This window comes from Oncorhynchus keta, chromosome 12 (assembly GCF_023373465.1).
Source record: "Oncorhynchus keta strain PuntledgeMale-10-30-2019 chromosome 12, Oket_V2, whole genome shotgun sequence".
NCBI classification, from domain to species: Eukaryota; Metazoa; Chordata; class Actinopteri; order Salmoniformes; family Salmonidae; genus Oncorhynchus; species Oncorhynchus keta.
This window is the reverse complement of record NC_068432.1, coordinates 28524057-28541611: the sequence shown is the minus strand read 5'-3', so window position 1 is coordinate 28541611 and position 17555 is coordinate 28524057. Positions and strand designations below refer to the sequence as shown.

Here is a 17555-nt window from a genome sequence, read left to right as displayed (position 1 = left end):
ATTAAATCACATGGGAATCCAAGCACAACCCCGCTTTCCCAGGGAATAAATCACATGGGAATCCAAGCACAACCCCGCTTTCCCAGGGATTAAATGGAGCAGTAGCATGGCATCCTACCAGACAACACAACAGTTTGAAGGTAGTTTTAATATTAAAGGCAAAGTAAATATTTATTCAACCCCTGACCTTACCAACAACTCACATGCAAGTAAGGCTGTATTGAATCATTTTGTCTGCTACTGTCGAGTACTGTAATGTTTACATTTTCTGTTTCACTAGAGTATTATTAAAACCTTTGGGAATGAAGATGAAGGTGTTCTTAAGGCATATTAATGGGATACAGTTTCTGATCCGTGCGTGTAGTGTGTATGGTGAAAGTACACATGGGTGCTAGCCTATAGGGGTAAGCTCTACAAGTCTGAGACATTTCACACCACTATAATTATGAAACTTTTGAGTGACATAAGAATAGGCTACAGACCTTTAAGATCATGTTTTTTGTATTTACAATATTAAAATAATGTAACCTGAGATAAAAAATATTTTCAGGTTGAACACATTTTATTTACTACTTCCACTGAGTGTACAGGGTGTGCTCAGTCCGTCTGACCTTGAATGACTGACCATCATGTGAGCACTATGGATGGACAATGTCTGCTGGTTCACCCTAATTTGCAGTCTCCACCCAAAGATTTTATGTTAAAAGTAGTTGTTACTTCAAAATGTTAAAGGCCTAGTTCAGTCAAAAACATGATTTCCCCGTGTTTTATATATATTTCCACACTATGAGGTTGGAATAATACTGCAAAATTGTAAAAATAATTATGATAATGCACTTTTAGTGTAGGAGCTATTTGAAAAGAGCTGTTTTGGTGAGGTAGAGTTTTTGCCTGCCTGGTGACATCACCAAGCGGTACATTTGCTAATAGACCAATAAGAAAGAGATTTCCAAATGTCATACCTCTCTGCCAGCTAGTTTTCAGTTTTCCCCTCCCCACTCAGACCAATTATTGCTTGGTAAATTGCTCTTTGCTAAGAAGTTTTTAAAATGTATTTTAATCTATTATTTTATAACATGTTAATAGAAAACAATCACAGTAAACAATTTGATATTGAGATAAGAACGGCTGCATTGGACCTTTAATAGAAGAATCGCAATGCAGGCGAATGTTGTGTGCTGACAATCACCGACAACCTGGCTACAACAGGAGCGCTGCTGTCTCCTATGCCAGCCACAATGCAATATTTTCTGTGATCATGGATAGGTCATGTGTAAGGAAAATGTATACATTGTTGATACAATAATGCAATGTTTATGCGGACAACTAATCGCGCGCTATTGTATCATATTGAAACTCCTTTATGACTAATTATGCTACAGTAGTATCTAGTCTCGGTGAATGATTTCATGAATAATGCATGAACATACCATGCAGCCAGAAGAAACATTTACGCGTGCATCATTTAGAGTGATTACGGTATCGGGCGTGTCTCCCTCTTCTCTTTTACTTAAAAAAACTACTGTTAAGTGTACTAGGACGGAGGAACTAGAATGAAAAACGATAGAAGTTCATAGATTTTTTGATTCAACAATACGGAATTATTTGGATTTTGACCATCATCTTTCAGATGTTTTCTGTGTGACGCTTTAGTAAGTAGCATACGCCTCTGCCAAATTACCCCCTCTAACTTTTTAAAGGGAACTACGGTGATTTAGAAATTGTTTTAAACAACACGTAAATAGGCCAGCTACAAAGGGCCTATGCGACATTTCAACCGGACCCTTCATTATTGTCTCACATTGCCAAATCTGCTCCTACGCTCGCATGCCAAGATTTTAGTTTTTTCCCTGGAATGTTTTGGAACTCTGTAACTGCAATGGTGAAACTGGGATGGGTGGAGGCTATGACAAAAACTTTCCACAGGCTATAAAGGTGCTATGAAGAATTATGGCTTAAGCGGGGAAATCTTCTAGCTAGTCAGTCATTTTAATGACAAACAAGCTAGAATATAGAACCTTTTTAGAAAGTGTTGATTATGATGTAATAAATGAAGCAAATATCTGTCTGATCATAGTTGTTGGTTCCATGGGAGTACTGGTTGTTTTACAGTAATTATGGAGCCACCAGTTGTGTGAAAAATACTAAATTGTCATACTTGAGTAAAAGTAAAGATACAGTACCTTAATAGAAAATGACTCAAGTGAAAGTCACCCAGTACTTAAGTACAGTGTCAAAACGTGTCATACTTAAGAAAAAGTAAATGCTATAGATCAAACTCCTTATATTAAGCAAACCAGACACCAACATGTTATTGTTTTTATTTATTTATAGTCATGGGCACACTCTAACAATTTACAATTGCAGTATTTGTGTTTAGTGAGTCTGCCAGATCAGAGGCAGTAGGGATGACAACGCGTTATATTGATAGGTGTGTATGAATTGGACCATTTGCTGTCCTGCCTGAGCATTCGAATTGTAACTAGTACTTTTGGGTGTCAGGGAAAATATATATGGGTAAAAAGTACATATTTTCTTTAGAAATGATACTCTGCATAGTAAGAGACTTGTAGGAGACGGTGGTGCACATTTTGCCAATGCTTTCTCTCTCTCGCTCTCTCTTTCTTTCTCTCTCTCTCCCCCCCTCTCTCTCACTCTCTCTTTCTTTCTCTCTCTCCCTCTCTCCCCCTGTCTCCCCCTCTCTCCCCCCCTCTCTCTCTCTCCCTCCCCCCTCTCTCTCTCTCTCTCTCTCTCTCTCCCCCCCCTCTCTCTCTCCCCTTTCCCCTCTCTCTTCTCTCTCTCTCCCCCCGCTCTCTCTCTCTCTCTCACCCCCCTCTCTGGATTGTGTTCCACCTGGAACCTGGTTGCCCAAGAAACAAATCTTGTCAGCCAATCGGATCCCTCAACCCACATGCATTTGCACACACCCTTCTTCTCTCATTGTGTCCCAGCCTTCTTATGTATCACACTGTCGATGATAAACCAGGTAAACACCACCAACACATGATTGCGGTGATTGCTCTCTGTATTTGCTGTTTAAAGCTGTTATCTCTTGTTTTTTCCCTCTTCAGCTCCTCAGTACCCACCCATATGTCATTGTGCACACATCATATTTAGCTGTTGACACTAGTCCCTCTACACCTGCTTGCTGCTGTGGTGTGATTGGTGTGAACTGTCTGGTTTACTGAGGTGTCTGAGGCACTTGAGAGGTCCCAGGATTATATTTAGACACACTTGAAGCCCCAGTTTCTCCTAGTTCATAGATCAATGTTCCCACTATTTATTACTTAGCTGTCTTATGTATCCTTTACGGTACTGTACTTCCTACATAACGTGTCTGAAAAATTGTTCTCTGCCTTATTGGCACAGGCCTGAAATGAGTCTAAATGACTCTGTCGTAGTGTTGTAGAGTCCCACTATTGGCCTGTTATTTAACCATGTTTGCGTTCCCCTCTCTCATAGAGAAAAACAATACTCCAACTAATCTTGCAAACAGTGTAGCCTCTGAAGAAATATTTTGGCAGTAGCAGTCCTAACTTAGGCAAACTTCAACAACACTTTTGTTGAGACACCTGTGCTTTTACATTTTTGGACACCATAGCTAGATGTCTTGAAGATTATGATGATGGACTGTGATTCATATTTAGTGCTCCTTTTCTGTGTGATAAAAGGGATAGACCACCATGACTAGTCCAGCACCAGCATGCTGCAAAACCCCTTCCAGTCCAGAGGGGGGAGTGGCGGAGACCCAAACGACAAAGCGCTTCATCACGGACAACTATGAGCTAAGCAAGGAAGAGCTAGATGGTCTCATGAAGGAAGGAGGTGAGGAAACACAGACATAAGTTGTTGATATAGCCTATACATATTTTTATTCCCTCCATCCAAATACCTTTACATCACATCAGACTGATGAGAGGCTCCAGTTGTGGTGTTTTATTAATCTCTGATGATGGATTTGCCCCCCACACAGAAGAAGAGCGTCCCTTCCTGGTGGTCCATCATCTGCTGGATGTAAAAGAGGCAGGTGTGCCGGTATTATTGCCTGGGACCCAGGTCATATGCAGAGTGGACAGCACTGAGAGATACACCACACGCTCCAAGGTGTGTGTGTGTGTGTGTGTGTGTGTGTGTGTGTGTGTGTGTGTGTGTGTGTGTGTGTGTGTGTGTGTGTGTGTGTGTGTGTGTGTGTGTGTGTGTGTGTGTGTGTCAACTGTAAATGTGTATATACAGTTGTAGTCGGACGTTTACCTACACCTTAGCCAAATACATTTAAACTCAGTTTTTCACAATTCCTGACATTTAATAATAGTAAAAATTCCCTTTCTAAGGTCAGTTAGGATCACCACTTTATTTTTAGAATGTGAAATGTCAGAATAATAGTAGAGAGAATGATTTATTTCAGCTGTTATTTCTTTCATCACATTCCCAGTGGGTCAGAAGTTTACAAACACTCAATTAGTATTTGGTTGCATTGCCTTTACATTGCTTAACTTGGGTCAAACGTTTCAGGTAGCCTTCCACAAGCTTCCCACAATAAGTTGGGTGAATTTTGGCCCATTCCTTCTGACATAGCTGGTGTAACTGAGTCAGGTTTGTAGGCCTCCTTGCTCGCACACACTTTTTCAGTTCTGCCCACAAATTTTCTATAGGATTGAGGTCAGGGCTTTGTGATGGCCACTCCAATACCTTGACTTTGTTGTCCTTAAGCCATTTTGCCACAACTTTGAAAGTATGCTTTGGGTCATTGTCCATTTGGAGACCCATTTGTGACCAAGCTATAACTTCAGGACTGATGTCTTGAGATGTTGCTTCAATATATTCACATACATTTCCTCCCTCATGATGCCATCTATTTTGTGAAGTGCACCAGTCCCTCCTGCAGCAAAGCACCCCCACAACATGATGCTGCTACCCCCGTGCTTCATGGTTGGGATGGTGTTCTTTGGCTTGCAAGCCTCCCCCTTTTTCCTCCAAACATCATGTTGGTCATTATGGCCAAACAGTTCTATTTTTGCTTAATCATACCAGAGGATATTTCTACAAAAAAGTACGATCTTTGTCCCCATGTGCAGTTGCAAAACGTAGTCTGTCTTTTTATGGCGGTTTTGGAGCAGTGGCTTCTTCTTTGCTGAGCGGCCTTTCAGGTTATGTCGATATAGAAGGTCCTTTGCTGTTGTTCTGGAATTGATTTGAATTTTTCGCACCAAAGTACGTTCATCTCTCTGAGACAGAACGCTTCTCCTTCCTGACTGGTATGACGTCTGCGTGGTCCCATGGTGTTTATACATGCGTACTGTTGTTTGTTCAGATGAACGTGGTACCTTCAGGCATTTGGAAATTGCTCCCAAGGATGAACCAGACTTGTGGAGGTCCACACTTTTTTTTCTGAGATCTTGGCTGATTTCTTTAGATTTTCCCATGATGTCAAGCAAAAAGGCACAACGTTTGAAGGTAGGCCTTGAAATACATCCACAGGTACACCTCCAATTGACTCAAATGATGTCAATTAGCCCATGGCTTCTTAAGCCATGCCATAATTTTCTGGAATTTTCCAAGCTGTTAAAGGCACAGTCAACTTAGTGTATGTAAACTTCTGACCCACTGGAATTGTGACACAGTGAATGATAAGTGAAATAATCTGTCTGTCAACAATTGTTGGAAAAATTACTTGTCATGCACAAAGTAGACATCCTAACCGACTTGCCAAAACTATAGTTTGTTAACATGAAATTTGTGGAGTGGTTAAAAATGAGTTTTAATGACTCCAACCTAAGTGTATGTAAACTTCTGACTTCAACTGTAGGTGTATGACATGAACTGTATTCTCTGTCAGGTCAGTGTGTGCTCTCTGTACACTGTGAAGCTGACCCATGGCAAGTTCACCTGGACGGTCAAGAGGAAATACAAGCACTTCCAGGAGCTGCATCGTGACCTCTACAAGCACAAGATGATGGCTCACTTCCTGCCTCTGGGAAGGTCAGACTCAGAGCACCAATCAAAGCTCAGACATGCAAAGCAACCCATTATCTGAGTGGAGAGTAATTTGTTTAGAGGGGATGCAATTCAAATAAGAGTGAAGGCCTGTTGTGATTTCTGTGTGAGTTTAACCTTAAGAAGGAACATTTTTAGAATATTCAAATATCTCTTTTTAGATTTGCAGCCCAGAGAGCGCAGCTGAGGGCTATGACAGAGGAGATGCCAAGTCTACACGGCACTGAGAGGATGAGACAAACCTCCAGTAAACCGGTATCACTCTTACATTCATTGACCCACCCAAACTGTTTACAGTATGCACAAAGACAGACTCTGATAAACACCATGGTACACACGCAGACAGAGACCCACACATAACTTAGTCTCACATAAAGGCTCACTCCACTGGGCACACCATGTCATTTCAACATGGAAATGTGGGTAATATTTGGTTGAGATGTTGATCAATGAGAGTTCCACCTTTATGCACCCACTCAAGACAGACCGAAGTTTGTTGAATTCCCAATGTGTTATTACTTTGCTTTCAACCGTTGAAAAGCACAACAAAGTTCAAATGGGAATAAAATGTGCTTCATATAATAGGACAACTAAATGACCTGGATTGCAGTTGAGATTACATAAAAAGTACATACAGATGTAGGATCTTAATTTGAGGAAGTTTGCTACAGCAGGAAAATAATCTTGCAGCAACAGGAAATGTGAATTATTATGTGGATTATAATTAATGGATTTTTTTGTAGGGGTTGATACATTTTTTAAGTAGGGCAAATCAAGTCTGTCATTTTAAAGTGGAAATTACATACATTTTAAGCCTTTTTAAACCATGAATATATTACAAATTTGCATTTCCTGCTGTGCAGAAAAATTGTGATCTTACATCTGTAGTGCAAGATGCTAGACAGATTATTATAGCATTATTGTGAATATCTCCACAGACCTGCAAATTTTGCGTGATATCTTGGACATGCACAATGCACACCTTCTATGATTACATAATACATTTATAGATACAGTAATCTCAAAATGTGACCATGGGTTGTGTTACTCATTTTAAGGTTGAATAAAAACGCTTACATTAGTTTGTATCTTTTGTTCCACTGACTTAGTCTGGCTTTAATTACAGTTTGTCTACAAATGAATAATTTATATTTTGTATTCCAAGAATCAAAGTTAAAGAATAGCACTAAATCAAATCAATCCTAAATTAAAGTCTATTTAAAGTTTGTTTGATTTAGTCCTATTCTTTAACATAGATTTTTTTGGTTGAGATGGAGACATGAATCCAACATATTAATTAACAACTTGAAGATAAAATGTAAAAACAACCAAAGCTTTAAACCCTAGGCCTATATGTACTGTCTATATTTAGTTGAACCCTGAGTTGAATTGAAACAATAGTTGTTGATGACTTTGCAAATGCTATACAGGCCTAAATATTGATGATATAAGATTTATAAAGTATGGTTACATTTTATTTTTCTCTGTTGAACTGACCCTTTGGAATGACGTCAATAGCAACAGGGAATCTATTTAGTTATTAAGAGAACACTCATAGGACTGTTACCGTGACCGTATTACCGCCACACCGGCGGTCACGAGTCATGATGGCAGTCAAATTCTATGTGTCCATTTACAGTAATTAGGCTTCTCCAAGCTTGGATGCTGCTGATGGTCATTAGTAGCCTACCAAACTTGCTAACTGCCTGGTACTCTGCAGTCTATTGCCCCTCTAATCACTGTGACACTGTGACAAATGTAATCAAAAAATGTAATCAAACACTTCATGAGAGCTCATGTTGTGCAACATTTCTATAGGCTATGCAATTGCGTGAGAAAACAGAGTGATGGCCTCTATTAAAAAGAGGAGGATCCCATCAGCTTTCTACAGGCTAGGTCTAGTATATTTATTTCTCAACCTTCCTAATATTGAGCACTTTGCTTCTCTTTAAAACAGGAGTATAGTCTACCTGGCTGGCATGAAAATTAACCACTGGAAAAGTGTCCTTCATTCGCTATTTAATTGTGTAGCTGACGTATTTTTTCCCCCGGTGCCCCTGTTTTGAAATGTCTGCATGATAATGGTCCATTCTAAATAAAAACACATTTCACACATATATTATTGAGTATATGTAAAGACAAGATTAAATCAAGAATAGTGTGATGGGTAACAATATTAGCTTATCACTTGGGAATTGTATATCATCACTTTTTGTGAGTTTTTCAAATCATAAGTCACACACCTAATGTAGCCTAGCACATTGGAATATATGTTCTCGTAAAGTTTGTATCACAACTAAAGTGACCAAATAACTTCTTCAAATTTAAGCACATTAATCCGGTTTCCAACGGCTGTAGAGCCTAACTGGCATGCATACCCAGCGCGTGAGTTTCAAGTTTGGGGAAGATAATTTTCAACATAACAATGCACCTTTATAATAAAAGCATTATATGCATAATCACATTTGTGGTTACTTTGGATAATGGTGTTTTGTCGGACTATGGAATATTTAATTCTCGCACAGAATAGAATAGGTAAACCTTTGTACCATGGGGGATAGTAGATTGACATAGGCTAGTGCTTTTGCTGTTCGTTAGGCCTACTCATCTTGTTGGCTGCCAAAAAGTAAATGTGGACAGTTCTTCCAATATCTTCAATATGCACCTCAGAATTGGATAAGGATGCGTGCAGTTGCATCTCCAATATGTCTGTCTTCACTTCTAGCCTGTGAGAAAGACCCGATCACGTGACTGAGAACCATGTGAGTGAGATGTGCAGCCGGGAGAAGGGAATTCTAATTATTATATTCAGCCCAAGGGCACAATGGCCACTGGCCGCAAAAGGCATGGATTCTTTTTAGGGGGAATTACGGCCATGCAAAGGGTATGCAGCCGGTAAATTCAAGGCATTATCTGGTGCTTGTGAAATTGTGAATGAGAGACTGATGACGTGTGTACAGCCTGTGCAAAAAACAACAACGCAGAGCTCATGCCTTTCATGCAACCTTTTTCAAATCATCATTAGAGTCGCATCATGCAGCCTTAGAATGTATTAAAAATCAAAACATATAGCCCAACATTTTTATCACAATGCTCAACACAGAATAGCCGCATCTATGCACTCCCTGAAAAATATCATTTTTTTCAGCTATGTTCAATTGTATTCTTCATACTATAAAACAATATAAAATAATGCCATGGATTTCAAAACAAATCTTGTCTGCTAAATGAACTAGTGTAGCCCACAGCCCAATGGCAGAGTCAGATTAGGGCCTAGCATAAATTCTTCTGAAATAGACTACATTTTGTTCATATCGTGCTTCTTTAGACCTGTCTAAAATAAATAATTGATTTATTGTGATGGTGTAGGTTATATTAAATGTATTTATTACATTTTTGTCAAATGTAGATGTTCCAAAGGTCTGCATCAGTGGCTTGTAGGCTGTGCGTGGGATCCAGAAGATGCTAAATGTGTTTATGTTAATTAACGGTCAATTACCATGAGACCGGCAGTTAATTGCTTGAAAATCACCGTCTGAAAAAATGTAATGACCGCCATAGCCCTCATCGCTCAATAATAATTGTCCCGATAATTCAAAAAATATATTATCTTTATTTAACCTTTCATAACTAAGTCACTTAAGAACAAATTCTTATTTACAATGACTGCCTACCCCAGGAAAACCTGGACGATGCTGGGCCAATTGTGCACCACCCTACTGGTCTCCCAATCACAGCCAGATGTGATACAGCCTGGATTCGAACCAGGGACTGTAGTGACACCTCTTGCACTGAGATGCAGTGCCTTAGACAGCTGCACTATTCTGGAGCACATTGGTAACACATTGGTAGTAGTGACAAATGTCATAGCTAAGCAGGACTGGGATTGGTTAAACCCTGGATGGGAGACCAAATGGATAGCTGTAGGTAGATCAATTATCCTGGCCTAATGATAGTGAATATAACGTTGAAGATCTGATGTTCAAATAGAGGTACAAATAGAACATATCTTATAAAAGGTGTGTCTATGTTGAAAATGGGTTAACCAATAATGATATAAGTTTGTAAGTTTGTACTGTTAGGTGACCTAAACTGGGACATGCTTAACACCCCGGCCGTCCTACAATCTAAGCTAGATGCCCTCAATCTCACACAAATCATCAAGGAACCTACCAGGTACATCCCTAAATCCGTAACCATGGGCACCCTCTTAGATATCATCCTGACCAACCTGCACTCTAAATACACCTCTGCTGTCTTCAACCAGGATCTCAGCGATCACAGCCTCATTGCCTGTGTGCGTACTGGGTCCGCGGTCAAATGGCCACCCATCAATACTGTCAAACTCTCCCTAAAACACTTCAGCGAGCAGGCATTTCTAACCGACCTGGCCCAGGTATCCTGGAATATTGACCTCATCCCGTGAGTAGAGAGTGCCTGGTTGCTCTTCAAAAGTGCTTTCTTCTCCATCTTAAATAAGCATGCCCCATTCAAAAAATGTAGAACTAAGAACAGATATAGCCCTTGGTTCACCCCAGGCTTGACTGCCCTTGACAGCACAAAAACATCCTGTGGCGTTCTGCATTAGCATCGGATAGCCCCCGCGATATGCAACTTTTCAGGGAACTCAGGAACCAATATACTCAGGCAGTTAGGAAACCTACGGCTAGCTTTTTCAAACAGAAATGTGCTTCCTGTAGCACTAATTCCAAAATGTTTTGGGACACTGAAGTCCATGGAGAATAAGAGCACCTCCTCCCATCTGCCCACTGCACTGAGGCTAGGAAACACTGTCACCACCGACAAATCTACTATAATCGATCATTTCAATAAGCATTTTTCCACGACTGGCCATGCTTTCCACCTGGCTACCCCGACCATGGCCAACATCTCTGCAACCCCTACCGCAACTTGCCCCCCTCCTGCTTCTCCTTCGCCCAAAACCAGACAGCTGATGTTCTGAAAGAACTGCAAAATCTGGATCCCTACAAATTAGCTGGGCTAGACAATCGGCACCCTCTCGTTCTAAAATCACCCTCCGAAATTGTTGTTTACTAGCCAATTCAATCTCTCTTTCGTATCGTCTGAGATCCCCAAAGATTGGATAGCTGCCGCGGTCATCCCCCTCTCCAAAGGGGGAGACACTCTAGACCCAAACTGTTACAGGCCGATATCCATCCTGCCTGACCTTTCTAAAATCTTTGAAAGCCAAGTTAATAAACAGATCACAGACCATTTCGAATCCCACTGTACCTTCTCCGCTGTGCAATCTGGTTTCCGAGCTGGTCACGGGTGCACCTCAGCCACGCTCAAGGTCCTAAACGATATCATAACCGCCATCGATAAAAGACAGTACTGTGTAAGTACTTAGTACTTAGTAAAACTAAGTGCATGCTCTTCAACCGATTGCTGCCCGCACCCTCCCGCTTGACTAGTATAATTACTCTGGACGGTTCTGACCTAGAATATATGGACAACTACAAATACCTAGGCGTCTGGTTAGACTGTAAACTCTCCTTCCAGACTCACATTAACGGGATCGATATGACAACAGCCAGTGAAAGTGCAGGGCGCCAAATTCAAAACAACAGAAATCTCATAATTAAAATTCCTCAAACATACATGTATCTTATACCGTTTTAAATCTTGTTGTTAATCCCACCACAGTGTCTGATTTCAAATAGGACACTGTGAACGATTTTTCCAGCCAAAGAGTGGAGTCACAAAAAGCACAAATAGAGATAAAATGCATCACTAACCTTTGATGACCTTCATCAGATGACACTCATAGGACTTCATGTTACACAATACATGTATGTTTTGTTTGATAAAGTTCCTATTTATTTGTAAAAAATCTGTTTACATTGGCGCATTACATTCACTAGTTCCAAAAACATCCAGTGATTTTGCATAACCACATCAATTTAACAGAAATACTCATCATAAATGTTGATGAAAATACAAGTGTTACACATGGAATTATAGATATAACTTTCCTTAATGCAACTGCTGTGTCAGATATCAAAAAAGATTTAGGGAAAAAGCAAACCATGCAATAATCTGAGAACGGCGCTCAGAATTTTTGTTTTAATCTGCCATGTTGGAGTCAACAGAAATCAGAAATAACATTATAAATATTCCCTTACCTTTAATGATCTTCATCAGAATGCACTCCCATGCATCCTAGTTCCACAATAAATGTTTGATTTGTTCGACAATGTCCATTATTTATGTCCAAGTAGCTACTTTTGTTAGGGCGTTTAGTACACAAATCCAAATGCTCGTGCAGGTCTAATCGAACGTCGGACGAAAAGTTCAAAAAGTTATATTACAGGTCGTAGAAACATTTCAAACTAAGTATAGAATCAATCTTTAGGATGTTTTTATCATAAATGTTCAATACCGTTCCAACCGGAGAATTCCATTGTCTGTAGAAAAGCCATGGAACGCAGGTCGCTCTCACGTGAAATGCGCGTGACCAGGACCTGGCTCTCTGCGAGACCACTGACTCAAAGAGCCCTCATCCGGCCCCACAGCACAGTAGAAGCCTCATTCAAGTTTCAAAAGACGGTTGACATCTAGTGGAAGCACCAGGAAGTACAACTTGAACCATATCCCACTGTGTATTCGATAGGGCTGAGTTCAAAAACTACAACAATTTTCTCAGGTTTTTGCCTGCCATATGAGTTCTGTTATACTCACAGACATCATTCAAACAGTTTTAGAAACTTCAGAGTGTTTTCTATCCAAATGTACTAATGCTATGCATATATTAGCAACTGGGATTGAGGAGCAGGCCATTTACTCTGGGCACCTTTGGGCTCCTTTCATCCAAGCTACTCAATACTGCCTCACTCATGCTGCCAAACATACCCTCGTACAACTGACCATCCTACCGATCCTTGACTTCGTCATTAAAACTCATTTTTCAACCACTCCCCAAATTTCTTGTTAACAAACTATAGTTTTGGCAAGTCGGTTAGGACATTTACTTTGTGCATGACTCAAGTAATTTTTCCAAAAATTGTTGACAGACAGATTATTTCACTTATCATTCACTGTATCACAATTCCAGTGGGTCAGAAGTTTACATACACTAAGTTGACTGTGCCTTTTAAACAGCTTGGAAAATTCCAGAAAATTATGGCATGGCTTTAGAAGCTTCTGATAGGCTAATTGACATCATTTGAGTCAATTGGAGGTGTACCTGTGGATGTATTTCAAGGCCTACCTTCAAACTCAGTGCTTCTGCATGACATCATGGGAAAATCTAAAGAAATCAGCCAAGACCTCAGCAAAAAAAATTAAAGACGTCCACAAGTCTGGTTCATCCTTGGGAGCCATTTCCAAACGCCTGAAGGTACCACGTTCATCTGTACAAACAATAGTACACAAGTATAAACACCATGGGACCACGCAGACGTCATACCAGTCAGGAAGGAGAAGCGTTCTGTCTCCTAGAGATGAACGTACTTTGGTGCGAAAAATGCAAATCAATCCCAGAACAACAGCAAAGGACCTTGTGAGGATGCTGGAGGAAACAGGTACAAAAGTATCTATATCCACAGTAGAACGAGTCCTATATCGACATAACCTGAAAGGCCGCTCAGCAAGGAAGAAGCTATTGCTCCAAAACCGCCATAAAAAAAGCCTGACTACGGTTTGCAACTGCACATGGGGACAAAGATCATACTTTTTGTAGAAATGTCCTCTGGTCGGATGAAACAAAAATAGAACTGTTTGGCCATAATGATCATCATTATGTTTGGAGGAAAAAGGGGGAGGCTTGCAAGCCGAAGAACACCATCCAAACCGGCAAGCACGAGGGTAGCAGCATCATGTTGTGGGGGTGCTTTGCTGCAGGAGGGACTGGTGCACTTCACAAAATAGATGGCATCATGAGGGAGGAAATGTATGTGAATATATTGAAGCAACATCTCAAGACATCAGTCAGGAAGTTAAAGCTTGGTCGCAAATGGGTCTTCCAAATGGACAATGACCCCAAGCACACTTCCAAAGTTGTGGCAAAATGGCTTAAGGACAACAAAGTCAAGGTATTGGAGTGGCCATCACAAAGCCCTGACCTCAATCCTATAGAAAATATGTGGGCAGAACTGAAAAAGCGTGTGCCAGCAAAGGAGGCCTATAAACCTGACTTCGTTACATCAGCTCTGTCAGGAGGAATGGGCCAGAATTCACCCAATTTATTGTGGGAAGCTTGTGGAAGGCTACCCGAAACGTTTGACCCAAGTTAAACAATGTAAAGGCAATGTTACCAAATACTAATTGAGTGTATGTAAACTTCTGACCCACTGGGAATGTGATGAAAGAAATAACAGCTGAAATAAATCATTCTCTCTGCTATTATTCTGACATTTTACATTCTTAAAATAAAGTGGTGATCCTAACTGACCTAAGAAAGGGCATTTTTACAAGGATTAAATGTCAGGAATTGTGAAACACTGAGTTATATGTATTTGGCTAAGGTGTATGTAAAACTTCCGATTTCAACTGTATGTATATACTGTATATATATATATACTTTTTTTTCTTCTCAGAACCCCCTGCGGGCTAGTAGGCTATCAGTCTTGATTTCTGATTTCTCTGTTGTAGAAATACCTTGAAGAATATCTAAATGGCCTTCTGGAGAATTCATTTTGTAAGAACTTCCACGGCATGGTGAGTGAAGATGACACACACACACACACCAATTTTCATTCAGTGTCAGGATGAGCTGTCGTCACTGTCTGTCTTGTTCTGATTCCAGCTGGAATTCCTTGATGTCAGTGCTCTCTCTTTTGTCAGTGAGCTTGGACCCAAAGGCCTGTAAGCAATATTAATAGTCTATGAGTGTGTGATGGTATACGAGAAAGTGAGAGTGAGTGTGATTCAGTACATTTTAATGTGACTAATTCTCTGTCCGTGTGAGCAATGTTAGTGATGTCATTGTATTTCAGGGAGGGTTCCATCTTCAAAAGGTCAGGAGGTCATCGTATCCAGGGGCTGAACTGTATTGGTCATCACCAGTTCTGCTTCCGCTGGTCAAAACGCTGGCTGGTGGTCAAGGATTCCTTCCTGCTCTATATGAACCGGGAAAATGGGGTCGTCTGCTTTGTACTGGTCTTTGACCCAGAGTTCAAAGTTCAAGTGGGCCGTGCATACACTGATACCAAGTATGGGGTCTGTATTCAGAACTTCACCAGGTAAGTCCACAGTGGTGTCCAAAATGTTATCTATTTGTAGGCAGACACACCCATAAATTTGAATGTATGTTTTTTACATTGGATAAAAGTAGAGACTCAGAAATAGAACATTGTATATCATACACTGCAGTAGAGGAACAATGGGAAAGTAATTCTGCTTTGAAAGTTGATAAACTTGTAACACTACTTTTGAGAAATTGTTGTTACACCAACTGGAGAGCTCTTATTTTTCTTCACCCATTCAGCATCGTTATCACCCATATAAGGCTTAGCCCTGCCCATCTTAAGGATTCACGTGTGAGGCCATGTAGTTAACAGAGTGAGTAAGGTATTGTAGTTAACAACCAAAGATTTAGACTGAAAGTGGTACAAATGGTACAATTATAGTGGTACAAATATACTTTATCTAGTCCTTGGCCCATATCCTATTCTGACTTTGGTTCAGGTCATGTTGTTCTTCTCGTTACCATTTCTGGTAAACACACACTAAATTAAATAAAATCTAAGTTTATTTGTCACATGCACAGGATACTGAAGGTGTGAACGGTACAGTGAAATTATTACTTTGCATAGTGGAGTCTTTTGTTTAGACCCTTAATCCCAACCCATACTACCATGTACCATGCATGAATCTGCAGGTAGCTTAAGCTAACCAACTAGGTTCAATGTTAGCTAACTAGCTAACATTAGGCTATTACTAGCAATGCAAATGGTAGTCCATCACAACTTCTTCCCACTGAGCAGTAGCAACACTTTTTCAGTTCTTCATGATATCCTTCAAAAAAATCCTTGGTAGAAAGTATTATCTACACATAATGAGCAACTCGTGCTATAAACAGAAGAATACTACATGGCAGACCAATCCGAACTCATGTCCAGCCCATCCATTATCTCAGACAATCATGGCTAGCAGGAAGGTTCCTGTCTTTTTTCATTGTTAAACCAACTAGGCTTGTAATTTCTTATTTTAATTTGATTCATTTACAGATGGCATACACGTTTGTTATTAAGGCAAATGACAGTCCGCATGTTCAAGAAGGCATTTCTCCCCCAGAACTTTTGATTTAAAAAAATGTAAATAAACGTTAAAATGCTTCTCCTGTGTAGTAGTGACGTGCAACATACACATAGATTCCTGGAATGTGTCACATACAGTATTATTTCTCACAAAGATATCTACATATATTTCAGGATGTTGTGTATCCCTGGAAAAAATCTGAATTCATATAAACATAACAGTTTTGAAAACATAGATTGTCCAAAAAAAGTGGTCTCTTGGCACAACTTGGGGTAAGTTGAGAATGGGACAGGGTAAGTTGAGTCATCTTGGGGTAAAGTGGTTGATGGTGTCCTGTGACAGTGGGTAATGGTGCTGATAGGTCAACGTTTAATGAATTAATGTGGTGTATTGTATATCTTAAATGTATGCCTACATTCAGATATAGATATTTCTGTTCAATATCACTTAACCTTCCATTTCTTGACCAGTTGTCTGGGACAGGGATGTTTCAATGTGTCAATTAGTAGACAAGTTCTCTGCATTTGAGGCTACAAAGCCCATGAAACTGGCCCGCAAGATTCTTGATATGTTTAGGAAGCTCAGACTCCATGTCGTCAGATAAGACCTTGTGTGCCTCTGCTACTCTATCATAGCCTCATTCTCACAGGGACATGTTCATTTTGGTTTTTGTCATTGAACGTCTTCAGTGTCATTCAGTCTATTGTTTTCATCCCTTGCTGCTGCTCAAATGGACTTCTTCCTTTCTCACTTCTTCCTTCGCTTCTCTCTCCAGAATCTCAAGGGGGGCCAGATCCCTGCTTGTTTTATGTGTGTATACAGGGGGCATGAAGATGTCTGCTATGTAACAATAAAATATGCATCTTGAGTTCATACAGGACACATTGCAAAAATACTATGCATATTATGCACGAAACTGACTAAATGTGATGATAATATGTATGGGGTATGGTGGAGATTGGCTCAATGTATCCCATGGCCATTGGCATAACTTACCCCAAAGCAAATATGTTGACTATATTAGCCCACACAGCTACAAGGATACACTTTCATGCTATGTTTAGGATCTCATATTTTAGCTTATAGTCTCAACTGATGTATAAAACATTATTTAAACTATATACTTCGGTTTAGATACAAGCATCATGAAACCTATAACACAATAAATTAATTTGACTTTGTGAAAATCAGTTTTTTGGACCTAACTTGCTTACCACTTTCCCCATATGGCTTCGTACTTCAGACTCTATGAAATGATGAACTCTTCCTAAATATTTGGCCACATGATTAATTTTGTGTATGGTTTTCTAGAAACAATTAGGGTGGCTCAATAATTATTT

At 40.0% G+C, this 17555-nt stretch overlaps 1 protein-coding gene across 3 annotated transcripts in view; it reads left to right on the top strand.

The window, feature by feature from the left end:
- The first annotated feature begins 1493 nt into the window (after positions 1-1493).
- LOC118391232 (phospholipase D2-like) overlaps positions 1494-17555 on the top strand; it is a 31990-nt gene continuing 15928 nt past the window's right edge. The window contains exons 1-9 of one of the 3 annotated variants that reach the window (XM_052457951.1): positions 1673-1935; positions 2874-2986; positions 3672-3825; positions 3974-4104; positions 5837-5979; positions 6156-6249; positions 14608-14673; positions 14762-14820; positions 14952-15197. In XM_052457951.1, the coding sequence (XP_052313911.1) occupies positions 3684-3825; positions 3974-4104; positions 5837-5979; positions 6156-6249; positions 14608-14673; positions 14762-14820; positions 14952-15197 (881 nt within the window). In that variant the 5' untranslated portion in view covers positions 1673-1935; positions 2874-2986; positions 3672-3683. Of the gene's footprint in view, positions 1653-1672; positions 1936-2873; positions 2987-3671; positions 3826-3973; positions 4105-5836; positions 5980-6155; positions 6250-14607; positions 14674-14761; positions 14821-14951; positions 15198-17555 lie in introns of those variants that run through there. The other 2 variants (XM_052457949.1, XM_052457950.1) reach the window with 2 other exon arrangements.